Raw genomic sequence first — 14,938 nt, 5'->3', positions numbered from 1 at the left:
TATGATTTCCCCCTGCACTTTTGGCCGGAAACAGCCCTCGAGACATAGGTCCCCCACCCCTGCGCTACTATAGTATACTGAATTCCTCACTCTGTCACTCATAGACGGTGGGCTAGATTTCGTAGCTCCTTTAGAAAACGAGTTTCATTCTCACTCTCCAGTGGCAACTTGATTTTTCTAATATGACCTCCTAACAATATGTAAAGCAATATTCTGGCTGTTGCCACGCTGAAAAGTTGCACGTTGATATTAAAAAATAATGAAAATAAAAAAGACTGGGGGTGACGTCACATAATGCACAGTCAATGGGAAGTCTCCGCCCCTCAAAGTTGAAAGGGGAATATTTATCCGCATATCAGGCTTTTCTCATGGGCAGATAATTCACCTAATCATTGAAACAACGTAGGCATTTCATTCCTGACCATTTTCCTATTACTGGAAAAAATAACACAGCTTGCATTTCTTTACTGACACGTAGTTTTTTGGCGAATTGATCTACCCCCGTCACCTCATTGCTCTATTGCTTTGAGGGAACAGACCTGTCCTCTTTTTGACATTTATCTCTCGTTGCCCAATGATGGTCAGACAGTCGAACACTAACAGCGAAAAAGAGCACTTTTGAAAGTTTGAGAAAAATATTTGTTTTTGCATGTACACAACAAGTGAGCCCACTTACCCCCCAACTTGTAACTTTTTGCCATGAAATCTGACAGTTCCGGGAAGCATGCACGCGCTAGCTGTATTCTGCCTCGTTGACTTTGCATTGACGTGACGTCACTCGGTGGGCTATTTTTTGTTGTCATTTTTATAAATCAATGTGCAAGTTTTGAGGATGGCAACAGTCAAAATGTTGATTAATGGGTTGTCAGGGGGTTATATAAGCAAAAATAAAGTTGCCACTCGTTAACACCAACGAACTGACAAGATATGAGACTGGGCCCACCACCTATCATAATGTTGCACCTGCTGGGAATATCACCAGGTAAAAAATACTTGCAGGATGTGGAACATGTTTAAAGGATGGCCATGGATGATGATGATGATGGTGAGGACGATGACAGGATTTGAACCTGCAACCCTCCAAAACTAACTCCTATATTGTTATAGCATACTATACTTTGCTGTCAGCGTTATGATATGGCTCCGGGAAATGTGAGGAAGGTGCCTAGGTCGCTGACAGGGCAAGAATGCTGATTTCGGGATTCCAGCAACCACCAGCACCCACTCACTCCCATGGTTGCACACAGCAAAATAATGAATATTAATAACAAGTATTATTATTATTATTATTATTATTATTATTAGTAGTAGTAGTAGTATTATTATATGTAATGTATTACATTTACTGTGTTTGGTGGCCATGGACAGTGTTTTTATTATTTGGCTAGCTAACTTAAATCTCAAAAGAAAAACTACGGTAATTAACACCTATGCTACAAACAATTATAGGCCTACTGGTATTACGGTGGGTGGGCTGGGTCAGAGCCGTAAAGAGGGTATGCCCAAATCTGTCTGATCAGCAAACCGGGAGAATATATGTGTCGTCGTATACCATACCGTACGGTATTTCAACCCGGAAGTTTGAAACAAAAACTATCCAAAAAGACTGTCAGATGGGTGTTTTCGCGGTTCACCCCTGTGTGTGATTTCACTGTTAGCAGCACTGGTCTGTGTCACTTTGGGGATGTTAAATGACCTTCTTATTTAGCGTTGTCCCATACCAACATACAGTGTTTTGTAACGTAAGGGTGTCCCACGTGTTGCAGACACATACAGTGCAATCTTTCCGTCCATCAGCTAACGCTAGCAACCAAAACTAGCGGTCCAATTTTGGTCGTCAGTGACACTGAGCGACAGTAAAGCGCGCAAAGCGTGTACAACTTCGGGTAGGCGAGTCTGAGCTCCCCGTCACCCGGCATTATGAGCGAATATTTCTCTCTTTCAGACTGTGATGTGATTGGTTTCGATTTGGACCATACTCTATGTCGATACCATTTGAAGGAGACATCCAGGGTGAGTTTGAATACGAATAGCACGGAATACTCGTGTGGGAGACGCACAATTTGTCTTTTGAACAGGAACTAGTTGCCGCTGTGCAAGCTACTAGGTCTGGGTATGGGTATTTATGCATGGACGTCCGCTTTGGCTTTATATGCATAGACTTGGACATTGCATTTAACTGCAGTCCAGTCCCATTCTTATTTCGTCAAATTAGCAGCAGCTGGGGTGTCATTTCTCAGGCAACACAGATTCGGCTACCTGCACGCATAGTGATGGCAGTCTGGCACAAGCGCGCCGGAACGTGTTTCAAACCATCAACTGTGAAAACCATTAAACCACTGTTCCGAAGTTTGCTTCAGTACGGAAAAACCACGTGACATATGACGTATGAAACAGTAAACTGGTTCAGTTTTCCGAAAGAAACTGCAGTGTTTCGCGCTGCCACACGAACCAGCAGGCGCGCGCAAATGTGTTTGGACTGTTGCAGAGCCGTCTGCCAGGTTGCATTGCAGAGAATAGATATTTTACTGATTGCCATTAGGTCTATAAGTCCCACTTGATAGACAAGTAGACAACATCATCATACGTTATGAACACAACAAGGAGAAGACATTAATGTTCAGCAACATTTTATTCTGATCGCCCAAAAAATAGCCTAATAATAAATAAATAAATAAATGTGGCATCGTAGCCTTTGTAATGTCGTCTACCTCAACTGCCTCATCAGTAGCCCAAAATGTCAAATGTCTGGAAGTCAGTGTGCAAAAGTATGAGAGCAGTCCAATATTGGGGATAATGTCGCAGATGATGAGGGCACAACATCTCATCTTATCGAATTGAGCCCGTTTAATTGCAAACATGACTTTTCACCAGGAGAGGGCCCTGTTACTGAAGCTTCAAGTACTAACCCATTTTTTGAAGCAATGTGCCTAATGGTTCAGAGCTTCAACAAAGCTTCATTGGCCCATCACTACTGCACGCATAGCATGGGTCACAGTATGTAACAACGGAGGTTGTGGTACCCAAGGCTACTCTCCTAAATGATGCTGTGGAGGTGTTTGTTTTGAATTCCGACGTACTGTTTCACTATCATGGCTTGGTTTTGCCGCAATGAATCGGATGCATCGTAGGGCTGGTGAGCCGATTGAAGCATACCATACTGTAGCTGATACAGTATCCAGCTTTATGCAATGTGGCACTGACTCGTGCATTGAACGTTAACGTTATCATCTTTACCCTACAGTCGTTCTTATCAATAAACTCAACCTTCACATTTTCCCTCTCTTGCAGCTGATATATGAAAGCTTTGCTAAGTATTTGGTGGAACATAAAGGATATGACAAAGATCTTTTGACCCTCAGTCCAGCAGACTGGGATTTTTGGTGAGTGCAATCGTCTCTGTGCATGGTCTCAAGTTTAATAGCTGGCCCAAATAGCATGGGTATGGATAACATGTTGGCCAAGACGACGATGCACAACAGCGTCACCATCCATGAATTTTCAATGAGTTTGTCGTGACTTCGCTCAGACTGAAGTCATGGTAGGCTATAAAGATCAGATGATATCAAAATATAGTTGCTGAGTGGTTGACTGTTCATGGTCTGCAAAGATGACAATTTCCTCTTTTGTTATTTCCACAGTTTTAAAGGATTAGTGTTGGACTTTGAGGATGGAAACCTTGTAAAATTGGCACACGATGGAACAGTTTTGAGGTATAACGATGAAATGTTGTAATTTAATATTCAAATATGCTATTACAATCGTTGAAACATGAATGTTTTATTAATAAGGTATTGCAATGTTATTGTTAAGGTATTAGGTAAATGGTATTTTATTGTTAGTGTTTGAAAGACATGCAGACATACTGTTTGCATTTAAAAAAAAATGATGTAGTATACTTCCTTCCAAACAGTATGAAACGGTGTTGTCATCTTACCTCATCACCTGTCATCACCTAGTTGCATTACCATTAGGGGAAGCTTGGAATAAACAAAGAATATTGCATTTCGTATCAAAATGTCAAATATACTGTATGCATTTCTGGTCTTAAATTGAGCTGTGACATAGAAAAACAAACCATTTAATAATGATGATTTTTAATATTCATTGATGATTGGTGTCATGAAAGAGTATGTTTAGTACGTGACAAGTTACTGTGACACTTACTGTAAGAGGCTCTGTCAACCCATTTTAGAAACCACCTGCAAAAACGCCTGCTGAATGCCTAATCCCTTTTTTTTGGAGAAAGGTGCCCTCTGCCTATTAAAACCTAAATATCTTAAAAATAAAAAAAACTTGAAATAAGTTGCATTTAAAATCTAGGACCCTCATTTTGCATTAGAATGTGTTCATTCAGCTCTAACACACCCACATTTTAATTAAAAAAGGTCCAATCTCAAGAGCCTGAATGCAGCGTATATGTCGCTCCAGGCGCCCAAGGTCAAACAAAGTATATGCAGCATCAGGCTAAAATGGGTTAAAGATCACCTTATTTAGCAACTTACGCAAAGAGGAATACGGTTTCATTTTTGTGGTGTTGTACTGTGGCATGCGTATTGATTTTATTGTGTAAATGTAGGGCAACCCATGGAACCAATGAGCTCAGCACAGAAGACTTACTGAAACACTATGGCCCAAAGAAAGAGTGGAAGCATTTCAATAGCCTTAACACATCGTACACACGCTCGGGTATGGAATTCAGCTAAAAGAATAATTTGCTTCAAATGACTTTGTCTTTGTTTATCATGTATGTATTTATATGCTGTACATGAGCCTTCTTCTTTGTCTCTAGCAAAATACTATTTCTATGACAACTACTTTGACCTCCCTGGAGCATTACTCTGTGCAAGAGTTGTCGACATGCTTCACAAGGTAAATCCCAATACCGGTACTGTCGAAAACACACCAACAAATGTCCCTTCTCCCTGACACCATTTCCTTCTGACATGCAGGCAGACAATCTCTTCTGCGTGCTCTATGTTTGTTTTTTGTTTTGTGGGGATGGGGTAGGGTAGGTGGATTGTGTGTGGTGATATTGTCATCTATAAGCTACTGTTGTATGGACATGATTCACTTGTCCTTGTGTTGTATTGTATTGTAAAAATGTGGAGAACATGAATGTGGTCCTTTTGTATTGTAACATGTTGACCAAGTCTCCTGTAAACAAAATTCCTACCAGGAAAAACATACCAAGAAATTTAATTTGTTGGGATGAACTGACACACCTTTTTGAATTGTGAACGTTTCTACTTGTTCATAGCGTGGAAATGAGGTGACATCTGAGTTTTGGAAAGACATGCTGGCTGCCATCGATCACAACTACAACACTTCAGCATTCAGAGGTGAGTTTCCATAAAAAAATGACTTTGTCTGTTCAGCTTGTCTGCAAGACCAGCACACTAACACCATGCCTGAACAAGACACCATCCCCACCACAGTATGTTTGTGGCGTGGCAAAGTTTCCACAAAGGAACATGATGTTGGCAATCCGTTTCTGAAATGGCTTGTGAAGAGCAATTGGTCAAAAAAATGGGTAAGATAATACAGTACAGTCAGTGTGGAACAACTGTGGCGCACGGCGTATTTAGTGGTTCAGTTAACCCAGAGGTAAGTTTTGAACCAGAGCTCAAAGGATCATTCATTAGTCACTGATTTTTCACTTAACTTCCTTTGTAGTATATCCTGTAGTATATCCCTTGAGGGAGATGTAATCTTTCACTTATGTTAACTCTGGCATTAGGCTCTGATGGAAGATTTGCCTTTTTTCCTTCTGCTCAAGGAATAAAGCCAGGAAGACCCTTCGTTAGATATTGGTAGCATTAGCCAAATCTGAAAAGTCCAGAAATGACATTACATTGCATAATGATGGCTGACTGTATTCAGGCACCGTGCCTGATTTTGGGATTGGTTGGGTTTGGATGTGAGGGAGAAGAAATGTACATAGGTCTATGCTGAGAATATGTAATAGTCTCTGGGCTGGGATGATGCCACGTTTGAGCGACCTAGAGCACTCAAAACAAGAGGAAGCCAGCTTTTGCTCTCAAGCCAAGAGACACTGATCTAACGGCTGAACATTACACCCCATTTCTCAAAATGGTTGTTCCTAATCATTTAGCAATTTAGTGGGATGTGGTAAATTGCATTGCAGCCAAGGAAGCTATTAACTTAGTTAGCATTGATGCTGTTGAGAAACACAGTTTGTTAAACTCATTACAAAAATGGTCAGCTTAACCAAGTATTCAGTAGTGAGAGTTTTGGCTCAGGGCTTTTGTACCATTAGCCTTGCCCAAGTGTAATTGACATCGTTTGATTGACTGCAAGAAAGATCAACAACTTATCAGTTTGGGAACTAAAACATTTTATTTCAGTCAGATGTACACAATTCCATTTTCATCACATTTTATGTAATGAAATGTAATCTTTTCAGATACAAAACAAATCTTTCATGACAGACTTGTTCATCTCTACTTATTATTTTCTTTATGATGTGTCATGTGAGGCATTTAGTTACAATTTTACAAAAAGTTTTGCTACTCAGAGGTGATCTTTGCTATTGTACATGTACATGTCAAGATTGGTGTGTGTGTGTGTGTGTCACACTAAAGGCAGAAAACAAAAATAAACAAGATTGAAGCACCATGTGTAGATAGAAAATCGAAACATTTTCTTTATAGTGTACCAAACAAACAAGGTTACTCTTTTGAACGGTCCTTACAGAATTATTAGATTCTCTCTCTTTTCAGTGAACCATATCACAATAAAAATATTAGGGGGTTTCAATGGGCTCTAAAGCGCACCCTTTAAAAAAATACTCATTATTAAACAAAACAACCTGCACTTAGTGATGGTGAATGCATTATTTTTTCTTAGAAACTGCTTCTTGATTTGATGTTGATTTTTGAAATTTTGTTAAGTGTCTGTTATCACGTTGAGGCAATCAAGAAACCAGAGAATGAGCAGTGAACATTATCGGCAGCAAAGACACCATTGGACTCCTCATCAGGAACCTGAATGAAGACTGTGTCGTGAGCTTGCAACTCAAGGACAGTGCTGCCAGACATTTGATCCAGGAAGCCCTTGTTGTACTCATCGTAAGTGAACATGACTGGCTGACCATTTTTGTAAAGTGCAGCCAAGACGTTTGCGCCATTGACATGCAAGTGGTAGGAGAAGTAGTAGAGTCCAGGCACTTGGGCGGTGAAGACTCCAGAGCTAGGATCATAATGGTTCTCTCCATTGTACAAGACGGTCTCAAAGGCAATGGGGGAACCTGCTGGTGGGTAGGCCTTGGTCAGGACGGCGGAAAAGGCGGACATCGGGGCCTTCATCAACTCGTGAGCCACGGGGTGTACGTCGTAGTGCTTCATTGGCACGCTCTTCTCGTGATGGTAGTACATCTCACCGGGAGCACCAGGGGGTCCTGGGGGTCCAGCTGGTCCTGGGGCGCCATCGTGACCTCTGGTACCAGGAGGTCCTGGGGGACCCTGTGGTCCGTGCATTCCCTTAGCCACCATGCCTGCTGGGCCAGGAGGACCTGGGAGGCCTGGGTGACCTTTGAGACCTGGGACACCACCTGGGCCCTGTGGCCCGGCTGGTCCTCTTCCTCCAGGGAAACCACCCTCTCCCCTCTCTCCTCTAGGTCCAGCTGGACCTGGGTGCCCCTTAACGCCAGCTGGGCCCTTTGTGCCTGGGATACCAGGTGCACCAGTAAATCCTTGCTCACCCTTCTGACCCTGATGTCCCATGTAGCCTGTTGGGCCAGGTGGTCCAACCGTACCTGGGACGCCTGGCTTTCCTGTCAAACCCTGATGGCCGGCATCTCCTTTGTGACCCTTGGGTCCCTGGACTCCCATGGGTCCCATGTCACCTTTAGCACCCTGAGCGCCTTCCCCACCCTGGAATCCCCTTGCTCCCTGAGGACCAGCTGGGCCCATGGGACCAATGGCCCCTGGAGAACCTGTGAATCCTGTTGGGCCTGGCTCACCTTTCTGTCCTGTTGTACCTGGTGAACCCGAGACACCCCTCTCTCCTGGAATTCCCATAGGTCCTTGCTTGCCGACTCCGGGCAGTCCTGGAGATCCAGGCTGTCCGGCTGGGCCCTGTCGACCAACGCTTCCCATTGGGCCAGGCATACCGGGGCTACCGTTGATTCCAGCTTTTCCTGGAGCGCCAATGCCGGGAGGGCCAGTATGACCTTTCAGGCCAGGTGCGCCAGGGGTTCCTGGGATGCCATCTCTTCCTGGACCACCTGGCTTTCCAGGTTCGCCGGGATATCCAGTCGCGCCGGGTGCTCCAACTCCAGATTTTCCTGGGGCACCAACTGGACCCATTGGTCCCATTGGACCTACGCCACCTGGGGAACCAGGAATGCCATGGCCTCTCTCACCTTTGGCACCAGGCATTCCGTGAGCGCCAGGTGCACCAGTAGGTCCCATTCCACCACTTGGGCCCATTGGGCCAGGAGCGCCAACGGGTCCAGGTTTTCCCATAGCAGACATTCCGACGGGTCCGGGGCTTCCTGGGGAACCTGGTGCCCCTCTTGGGCCCATAGCACCAGAGGGACCCATGTGTCCCTTTGGCCCAGGAATACCATTGGCACCGGGTTTACCAGGGGCGCCTGGGGTACCGGGTTTGCCAGCTGCAGAGTAGCCAGGTGCTCCAGGGGCTCCAGGTGGGCCTTTTGGTCCAGGGTGTCCTACTCCACTCTTGCCAGGGGCTCCGGGGGCGCCAGGGGGACCTTGGGGTCCAGGTGATCCTGGGATACCTGGGGCTCCGGGCTCACCTGGAACAGCTGAAAAAAAAAGAAATAGAAATAATCATTACAATCATTATAGTCATAGCATGAATTGTATCTGGCACTATTATCCAAAGCATATTGCAGTGATTAAGATACAGGGTGTTGGTAGCAATCACTGGAGCAATGTGGGATTAGGCACATGGATTCCTAATGCTGAGCTTGGATTTTGTACCTGCAACCCTCTCATCTGAAGACCACTCCTCTGATCCTTAGACTACGTTTTCCTGTCATAGTCATAACTGTTAATAGTAGTTGGCAGCATTATTCAAAGTGCCAATTTTTGTTGAAAGATGATCACTTGTGTAATTTGTGTAAGGTCGGCTATTACCAGATTAAGAGGGTGTTCAGTGAGAAGTTGCTGTTCTATTTTGCTGTCAAAATATGAGAAGTGTTTTGACTTTTGTCAGAGATGGTTAAAATCCCCCTTGAGGTTAAATAAAGTGTTCTCTTCTGTAGTTGTGGACTAGTATTGATGGTCAGGGCTTTCATGCATGAGTTGATCTGAGAAATTGATTCCTTCCATTCCATCGTCTGCTTTGCAAGGTCCCAATTGTCTCTATAAACTATGGCAGGAACAGATGTGAGTATATCAACTACTTCCTTTGTCTTGTATTAAAATTGCTAGTATTCTAAATGTATATAGCCATGTTATCCATTTAAATCTCTTTATCTGTTTGGCCATGCAGTGCCCATAAACATTTAAGATGCAGCATCAAATGTTAAAAAAAACAGTTGCTAAATATTCTTGTGGGAAAGTCATTTTGAGCAGAGATCAGAATCACTGACTGAAGGAAGTCATTTGGCATGAAATGTGTTTGTCTGCTCTGCCTGTGGCATTGTCTCAACTCATTTTCATTCCTGGGGTAAGGTCATTGCTCAACCTTACATAACCCCACAACTCTGTTTGGTGAATGTGAGGGCCAATCACGATAGGCTGCATATCAGCCAGCTGCCCAGCTAGCTGTGGTAACCAGAACATCGGTAACAAAATGAGTCATGAAAATGATGGTGGTATTTTAGTGTAACAAATTGGTTTTCGACATATATTTGGTTGTCCTTTTTTATTTTAATGTAATTCAATGTAAAATAGTTATGGATGTCCATAGCTATTATGGAGCCGAGTTCACACAGCTATGCTCCTTTGTTTTATGTTCTATGTTCCCTTTGCCCCAATGCGGAAACTGACCAACCATGTGCAGAGTTTAAAATCAGCAGGTTGCTTAAAGCCATCCATGCATTTTGAGTGGCCAGTGGTACGTTCCCAGGCTCAGCTCATGACAGTGACTGGTATAAACATTTCAGTGTTCAAAGTGCCAATTTTATTGTGGCAATCTTGGTTCACAATATATTGCTATTTCTTGTAGAGCTATAAGATATCACCCTTATACTCTTTTGGACCAACTACGTTCTTTTTATAATTTACTTTTCAGTTGTTTTTGTCTACGCTGTTGTTGCAAACTGAACACCACAAAAGTAGCTTGTGCTGGGTGTGCCTCGCATGACATGGTCACGTCTGGTTTGGAGGCGCTTCAAGGCCGAGCCTTAGCTGAACCCGTCAGGAGACCTGTTTATGTGCTGACGAATGTCACCCATAGAAACCACATGAGAAGATTTTCATAGAGAGTAAGGTCCTAACCTCCAGTATTTTTATATGAATTGCACCATCGGTGACCCTATGCTCAGTTTCCAGTATTTGTTGGGACTAGACCTGTTTAGAATTGGAGCTTATGAGAAGAGACAAAGTGTCCTCTAATTGCAGTGTGTGAATCGAGCTCGGAATCTGAAGGCTTGTGGTAGTGGTCAAGCTCCTTCCTTCATACTGCCCTTGACCTGCAGGTGGGGCCTGAGAAGAACAGCTTTAGTTGAAGAGTGCACTCTCAAGCTCCTAGGCCATTGTTTACTTGAGATTTTGTGGAAGAATTTAGAAAATGGTTGCTTTGCTCAGGATGGAGTAATATTAAATTAAATGAAAGTAAGTTTATTATTATTATTATTATTATTTTAATTTTCTATGATTCTGTGCTGAAGTTCAGATTATGTAAATAATAGAACTGTCAAGATACAAATATAGTATATGGCTGCACATTCCCGCTGTGGATGTTTTAGGCCTATGGCATTGTTATGAATGAATCCACTGTGTTTTATCATCCCACCTGTGGGAATGGCCTTAGTTTACATCATATAGTGTTTCCTGATCATATCATCATACCTTAACCTTAAAACTTCTACGCATGGGTATGCTTTTGTTCTCTACATACTTTACATAGATGTTTGTTGATTGTTGACCATAGGCTAATTCTTGAAGGAAAAGGTAGCCTATAGCCTACTAAGGACAGGATTTTTCAGTCAGGTGTCTTATTCTTATATTTTATTTATGCTGGTTATCTTCCACACACCGCGCTCTTCCGTCTTGTTGGTGCATCTCTGAAGTAATCTAGTAGTAGGAAATTTCCTACTATTTGAAATTATATGGGAAAAGTCTGTTTCAAAGTATGATCTCATTTTGTGTGTTTTTAATTGCTTCTTTGGCCATTTCCCAGGAATAGCAAATGATTTGAACATAATTGCTAAATAGCGTGTGTAATGCATGCTAAATAATGGTGTACATAGGTGACTAATTTACTCATTATCTTCACAGGCAATACGGGATGTGTAAATCTCACTGTCCCCTAGTTGGCTTATGTTGACAAGCCTATGTTTGTTTGCAATCAGCCACTCCTCTGCCTGTTTAGCTTGGGAGGAAGCTGGTATCATGAAACCATGCCTCCCACTGCGTCACTGTTTGACTTGCCAGTCGTTGTTGTGAAAGTGCCCCTGTAAACAGTGCAGCTTAGCACTAAGATCCTGTGGTCTTACACATGTGCACGATTAAAAAAAAAGAGAGAGAGAGAGATGCAGACATACTGATAGTCTTAGGAGGTGGAGCGTGCTTCTTGGGGTAGTGGTGGTAATTTGGGGTGGCTCCGGCCAAGGCCACCACCAGAAGTAGAACGCAAATGAGTCGGAGGTCCATCCTCTGGAGTTAAACCCTGGAAGATGGAGCAGAGCCAGTGTTGGGACTAATCAGTATCTTGCCGTGTCTTTTTTTAGAATGGTCCTCTAAGTCCAGGCGGCATTATGCTGCACTCATCAAATCTCATTACAAAGGCCAAGATCAAACAACTAATGCTGTCACTGGCACTCAACGTGCCAATCAACCATCACATTACAGTAGCTGTAGGCATTTCTTTAGACAATGAGATGCACATTTGCATGCACTTACATCTGCAGGCTTCAGCCCAGTCAGTTTAAGTTAACAAAAAAAACAAAACAAAACAGAAACACAGATAGTGTATTTCCCACATGAGTTGACATAAGGTCCCCAAAGCGTCATCATGATGGAGAAGGTCTTAGAGAGGAGAGGCACCTACCAGAAGGTTTTGGCTCCAATACTCAAAGGGGTAGGACTCGGGGCTGCTGTCCCGGGCTGTGCAATAAATCCTCAGGTGTCGAGTCTTGTCTGTGGAGCTGCTAACTGTTTTTTAAGGCAAAGCCATGCGGGTATTTATATGGAGTCTGCCTCCAGCATCACCCGGCATCTCTACCTAGTGGCGAGGCACCTCCCTCCTGTGATGTCAGCCTTAATGAGGGGTGTGTTGGTCCTCGTGAATCCTTGCAGCATTGTGGATGGCTTTGGCCGTCATTGTGATGTTGACTATTCGAAAAAATCATGAGAGAAAAGAGAAAATATATATGTTTTAGGAGGGTAATGGTTGCATTTTATTTATTATTATTTATTATTTATTTATAAAAGAGAATGTTTTGATTGCCCAGTTTTTGGGGTTCTACCCAATGTAGAAGCCAGGATTGAAGGTTTGATATGTGACAAATGCTTCTTAATGCTGCGGAAGTAGAGCTGTCATTTTTTTCAGTTAAAGTTTTATGATGCCTCTTAGTCTACAACAAGAGTCGCATGGGTCTGTTAAAGACCCATGCGTCATCTAGATATACCTTTCTGAAAATCGCAGGCCTCCAAACTTCAAGTCACTACTTCTTTGAGTAGCTCTAGTGGATGATTGGGACTAAACAACATTTCATGCACAAAATCAACAATTTGAATATCTAACTTCAAAATAATATGTCTGTCACATAGTTTGTATGCAGTACTGCAAACAAACACCAGGGGGTAGAGAAGAGGCCTTTTTTGATACACGTGGGAACCAGTTTCCACACTTGCTAATGTGGTCTTACTGTAAGTTATTTTCAGCATCTTGAAACCAGTACTTAGTGCCAAAACACTTTGACTGAGCCTCCAGCTATTATACGTAGCCACCTGAATGAATTTTCTCCTGTCTGTCTGGTTTTGCTATACAGCAATTAAATGTTGTCATGCCATCATGGGTCTCTCATGCTAACGCACACCCCAAAATTATTATATGAGCAAATGATGAGGTTGTCTGAAATAGTGAAGACATACTTTTTCAACATTAACCTTGATGGTTGATGTAAAGACGTGGAGATTTATTTGTATCGTAGTTGCACATGGGATTTATTTTTGCTGCATGTTTAATAATGTTTTCTGTGCATGTGTGAGGGTTTATGAGGTGCAGTGTGGCTGTAAGTAATCCGTCTGAGGTCTCTCTTATATAGATTGCAACTTCAGTAGTGCAACTGTGACACTAAGATTTGATGTCATCTTGTTTTTGGCACTTGCTGACAATGCGGTCATCATGAGTGTTAAGACGGCAAGTGTGGATGATTGTTATTTCAAGTGATTTTCTGATTAAGATTTATGATTCAGATAGCTTATGGTCATGATCAGTAATCGAGTTGTAAAATCAAACTGGTGGGGGGGGGGGGTGGATGGTAGTTCTATTTCTAAATATTGAAGAAGTAATTTCCAAATTTAATCTTCAGATGACACAGGAGAAGGAAGGGTGATGATTTTCACTTTTTTTTTTATTCCATTTGGGATGTCATCCTCTCTACAACTCAAGTACTGATCATGATTTGTGATGAGTTGGCCTTGTGTGAGGATTGAGATCTGAGTGGGCTGAGAACGTGCATTTTAGCCTCCTCCTCCTCGTATATTACACTTGACACATCTCTCCTTACTTCAGGCCTTGCAAATGCACAACCAGCCTAGTCAAGCTCTCTAATTTTGTAGTCTTATTCTAAAATCATTTATATTCCTGTATCATCATGGCAATACACTTATGTTATCTTTTAACCCAAATAGAGAGAGCATTTTAGTCTCCCAACGCTGCTTTTTAAAATCTTGTGGGATTAGTGATTTGGCACGCGTTGCTAGCGTTCCTGTGAGCCTTAATCGGTATCTTGAACGTATTATTTGAAAACCTCTCAGCTTTATAGCCTAAAGCCAACGGAACCACGGCTACCCTGAAAGGAAACTCAGTTTGGGCCAAATGATAGAGTTACACGGCCCGAATCTGACGCTTAACAGCACTCTACACTCCAATCCATGCGTCGTATACTGTAGATATTCCACCCCAAAGCCATATGTGACCACGCGGTGACAACTTGTTTACTGATTTCCCTGTATTCCCCTGTATCTGGTGAGGAAAGCGCCTTCTTTCCCTGACGGGGATTCTGAACTGGACAAGAAAACACCTTCTTCTCCAGAGTAAGTGTCAGTCACACAGAGAGTCTGAAACTGGCTTGGCGTCCCCGTAGGATTTGAGTTTGACTCTTCTTATCTCTGCTCCTTTTTATATGGAGTACACATACACGGAAGTGTAGAGATGGGCCACCCATTTTCAGTATCTACAACCCAGTCCCATATTACACTGCCTGGCCAAAAAAGGGCGCCACCTGAAAAAGATCACACCCTTCAATGAGTGTCTTTTTTATGCAGTTCAGTATCCCAAATATGACAGTTATTCCGGTTAAGATCAGATTTGGGACAAGATGTTAAAACATCCCGATCATACTCGGGATACGAAACTGTAGGATGCACAAAATATTTTATTGCACTACCTTTAGCTTTGATTTAGCTAAGTTAAGCTAAGTTAGCTTTGATTTAGCTGTTTTATTACAAGATTTAATTCCATCCAGTGTTGCATTCACTTTTCAAAACGATTTTGTGACGGTTCGACACATCCCAAAAAACTTCATTGGAGTTAACTTGTGCATTATATTTGT

The 14,938-nt window shown here is 42.7% G+C and overlaps 2 protein-coding genes across 2 annotated transcripts in view; one reads left to right on the top strand and one right to left on the bottom strand.

Annotated features, from left to right (window-relative positions):
* The first annotated feature begins 1,610 nt into the window (after positions 1-1,610).
* The window catches only part of nt5dc1 (5'-nucleotidase domain containing 1), a 73,945-nt gene continuing 60,617 nt past the window's right edge, over positions 1,611-14,938 (top strand). The window contains exons 1-6 of the mRNA XM_063223106.1: positions 1,611-2,013; positions 3,292-3,383; positions 3,642-3,713; positions 4,580-4,689; positions 4,793-4,872; positions 5,261-5,342. Coding sequence (XP_063079176.1) covers positions 1,921-2,013; positions 3,292-3,383; positions 3,642-3,713; positions 4,580-4,689; positions 4,793-4,872; positions 5,261-5,342 — 529 coding nt within the window. The 5' untranslated portion in view covers positions 1,611-1,920. The remainder of the gene's footprint in view (positions 2,014-3,291; positions 3,384-3,641; positions 3,714-4,579; positions 4,690-4,792; positions 4,873-5,260; positions 5,343-14,938) is intronic.
* Positions 6,335-12,326, bottom strand: col10a1b (collagen, type X, alpha 1b). Its single transcript, XM_063223102.1, has 3 exons — positions 12,208-12,326; positions 11,702-11,826; positions 6,335-8,791 (listed from the first exon to the last, which is right to left on the bottom strand). Exons 2-3 carry the CDS (start codon positions 11,808-11,810, stop codon positions 6,924-6,926), a joined length of 1,977 nt encoding a protein of 658 aa, XP_063079172.1. The 5' UTR covers positions 11,811-11,826; positions 12,208-12,326; the 3' UTR covers positions 6,335-6,923.

The sequence above is a fragment of the Engraulis encrasicolus genome, chromosome 18, assembly GCF_034702125.1.
Source record: "Engraulis encrasicolus isolate BLACKSEA-1 chromosome 18, IST_EnEncr_1.0, whole genome shotgun sequence".
NCBI classification, from domain to species: Eukaryota; Metazoa; Chordata; class Actinopteri; order Clupeiformes; family Engraulidae; genus Engraulis; species Engraulis encrasicolus.
Note: the sequence above shows the minus strand (reverse complement) of the source record. Positions and strands in the feature narration are given on the sequence as shown.

Coding starts and splice junctions, on each gene's coding strand:
- col10a1b (XM_063223102.1), bottom strand. CDS start 11,810: ATGGACCTCCGACTCATTTGCGTTCTACTTCTGGTGGTGGCCTTGGCC. Junction 8,792..11,701: donor TCCACCTCCTAAGACTATCA/GTATGTCTGCAT, acceptor TTTTTTTTTCAG/CTGTTCCAGGTGAGCCCGGA.